Below are 2,589 nucleotides of genomic sequence, written 5' to 3' on the forward strand. Positions count from 1 at the left end.
ACAGACGTTTTTGCGGAGTAGGTGGTGGAATTTTCACAAATTTGGAATTTTGGAATTTTCAAAGAAAACAGTATAATTTAATGAATTGGTTCACATAAATACAGCGATCTGATCATTAAAGAGCTTGAAAAACACATTATTGTAAGACACATAATTTGTGTTTCGCTATAAAACTGATTTTGAAAGCTGAGACTTATATTAAAAGTAGGCCTACCAAAAGCACAAAGCTTATTGCTATTGGGTGGCTGGCGCACTACAAATAACGAATGCAATGGAAGACATGAAATATTATTTCCAAGCATACTGTCCCCGCGAGTATGACACATGGTATGATTTCTACTAATAATCCCACATATATTTGTAGTGTATTAAAAAAGGGTTAAATAAGAGAGCTACAGCGACCCCCAAAGGAATGTCGAGTGGGTGTGTGAGCTGATGTTAAGATAAATAGTTGTTCCTGTCCAGTCTGTTAATAAATATCATATTCTTGATATTAAGCTGTTTCCGTCCTTAAAGTCCTTAAAATGGACTCCTCCTCATCCCAATAAGATGATGCGGCCGCCCGGACGCAACAATATTCAAATCAATTCCGGTGGCCTGGCAACTTCTCCCGGTGCTCTCAATCCGGGCCATTTGCATGCGCAATAAAGGCTATAGGCTACTCTCAAAATATTATAACTTTAATTTCTACTACTTTATTCCCGGAATATTTCGACTTTATTCTCGAAATATTACGACTTTAATCTCGTAATATCTCGAAATATTACGACTTTAATCTCGTAATCTTAGATTTTTTATTTTTTTAACGTGGCACTAAAACGCCGTGGCTATAACTGTAGCCAAACATTAAACATTTGAAAAGAATAAATAGATTGCGCTTTAGGTTTAAAAGTGCCTTCATTTCGCGTTCTTACGGTTTTCACCTTTTAAAGCGAAATGAAAATTATTGTGGAAAAACATACAAACGTTTCAAACTCGACTTTAAGAACAATATATCAACATCGGAGCGTTTCACTCATCTTTGCATCTCCGAGCGTGGTAGTCAGTCGCCAGCAGAGTTAGTACCGAGCTGTTGGAAACGAGATGTTTTTGATTTTATTTTGTCCCAGGCCTTATTCGCAGAGATCTGAAGCTGTAGGGTTTTTTTTCTTTCCATTTTGAAATCTCTAAAAGTAGCGAATCGGCCTTTCTGAAGTGCTCCTCTATTGAGTTTGTAATTTTCTAACAATGCCTTTCCATGGCCAAGTTCTGATTAGTAATAAACGGCCATTCTTAATTCCGTATTCCATGTTCCTTTCCAAAAGAGCCATTTACAGACCACTACATAGCTCATTTGGGTCTATTTGCGCTGTTTCTCGTCGTTGCATAGAGTAGTTGCATGTAACAATGCTGTCACATCACACAGGGTTTGATGTCCTGATAGGAGACCTGCTGATGGTGGTAGTACGAGCTACTCCCTGGTGAATGCATTGATGAAGAGGTCATGGCGTTAAAAGAGAAGACAAACTCTTTCCTGTCACACATGCTTGGCGATTGGGAATGATAGCGCGGTATACCTGCGGGGACAGAAAATTAAGAACCCTTATGACTGGTTTTGTGGTCCAGGGTCACATGTGTGTGTGTGTGTGTATAAACACGTCACCTTACCATTGTCAACACGTTTTTATTTTAATTTCATATGTTTTAAAAATTCATATGCTTAAAAAAAATGATGGCAATTTTTTTCTGGAGTTGGGTTGTATAAATTGTAAAAACATTTATTTATTTATTTAAAATCTGTTTTGTTAAAGAAAATGATCATACTTTGCATTACGGTGCCAGTGTTATGTGTATTAAATGCGGTGATTCTTTGTGCGTTTCTCTAAAAAATGCATAAACATTGATGAAAAATGTGACCAACACATAACTGAAGGGGAAGATAATTACACAAATGTGTGTCGTTATGCTGCAGAATTTTAGCTGGCCTGTTGTTAGCTTCAGACGTTATTTAAAAAAAAAGATTCAGTATTAACTTATAAAACAACGAGATAAACTATTTCTGTCAAACATGTCAGTCGGGATCAAATTATCTTTAAAACATTTACCTTGAAGGTCGGTGGTTCCGTGGCCATTCTGGTGCATGTAGGACTGTTCCAGAGAGTGTGTGAGTAAACTGGGCTGCAGTGGATTGGCTCCAGGGTTGCACGGAGAGAGCGGCTGCTGTTTGATGTAAGACGCCCCGTTGTTTAGAGAGGCCGGGGACGCTGGAGGCCATGATGAAGAGGTCATGGCGTTAAAAGAGAAGACAAACTCTTTCCTGTCACACATGCTTGGCGATTGGGAATGATAGCGCGGTATACCTGCGGGGACAGAAAATTAAACACTGCATTGTTACAAAACTACATAGAATTCACCCTTAGATTAACATGTTGGTTTAGTTTAGTTGATCATTTAAGTTCTATATGAATACATTTAATGTTCTACTTGGCTGTAAGTTTGGGTTGGCCTGCTAAACGTTGCCTAATGGTATTTTATTGTTTATTATTATTATTATTATTATTATTATTATTATTATTATTAGTAGTAGTAGTAGTAGTAGTAGTAGCAGTA

At 37.5% G+C, this 2,589-nt stretch overlaps 1 protein-coding gene across 2 annotated transcripts in view; it reads right to left on the reverse strand.

Moving 5' to 3' along the window:
• Window positions 1-1,384: 1,384 nt before the first annotated feature.
• LOC107731953 (forkhead box protein F1-like) overlaps window positions 1,385-2,589 on the reverse strand; it is a 5,251-nt gene continuing 4,046 nt past the window's right edge. Inside the window, exons 1-2 of one of the 2 annotated variants that reach the window (XR_001638816.1) lie at window positions 2,085-2,247; window positions 1,475-1,556 (exon numbers count right to left, since the gene is read on the reverse strand). Coding sequence is in view for 1 of the 2 variants with exons in the window: in XM_016543180.1 (XP_016398666.1) it covers window positions 1,393-1,556 (164 nt within the window). In the remaining variant the exon portion in view is untranslated. Of the gene's footprint in view, window positions 1,557-2,084; window positions 2,248-2,589 lie in introns of those variants that run through there. The other variant, XM_016543180.1, reaches the window with a different exon arrangement.

The sequence above is a fragment of the Sinocyclocheilus rhinocerous genome, unplaced genomic scaffold, assembly GCF_001515625.1.
Source record: "Sinocyclocheilus rhinocerous isolate Xijiao unplaced genomic scaffold, SAMN03320098_v1.1 scaffold399, whole genome shotgun sequence".
Lineage (NCBI taxonomy): Eukaryota > Metazoa > Chordata > Actinopteri > Cypriniformes > Cyprinidae > Sinocyclocheilus > Sinocyclocheilus rhinocerous.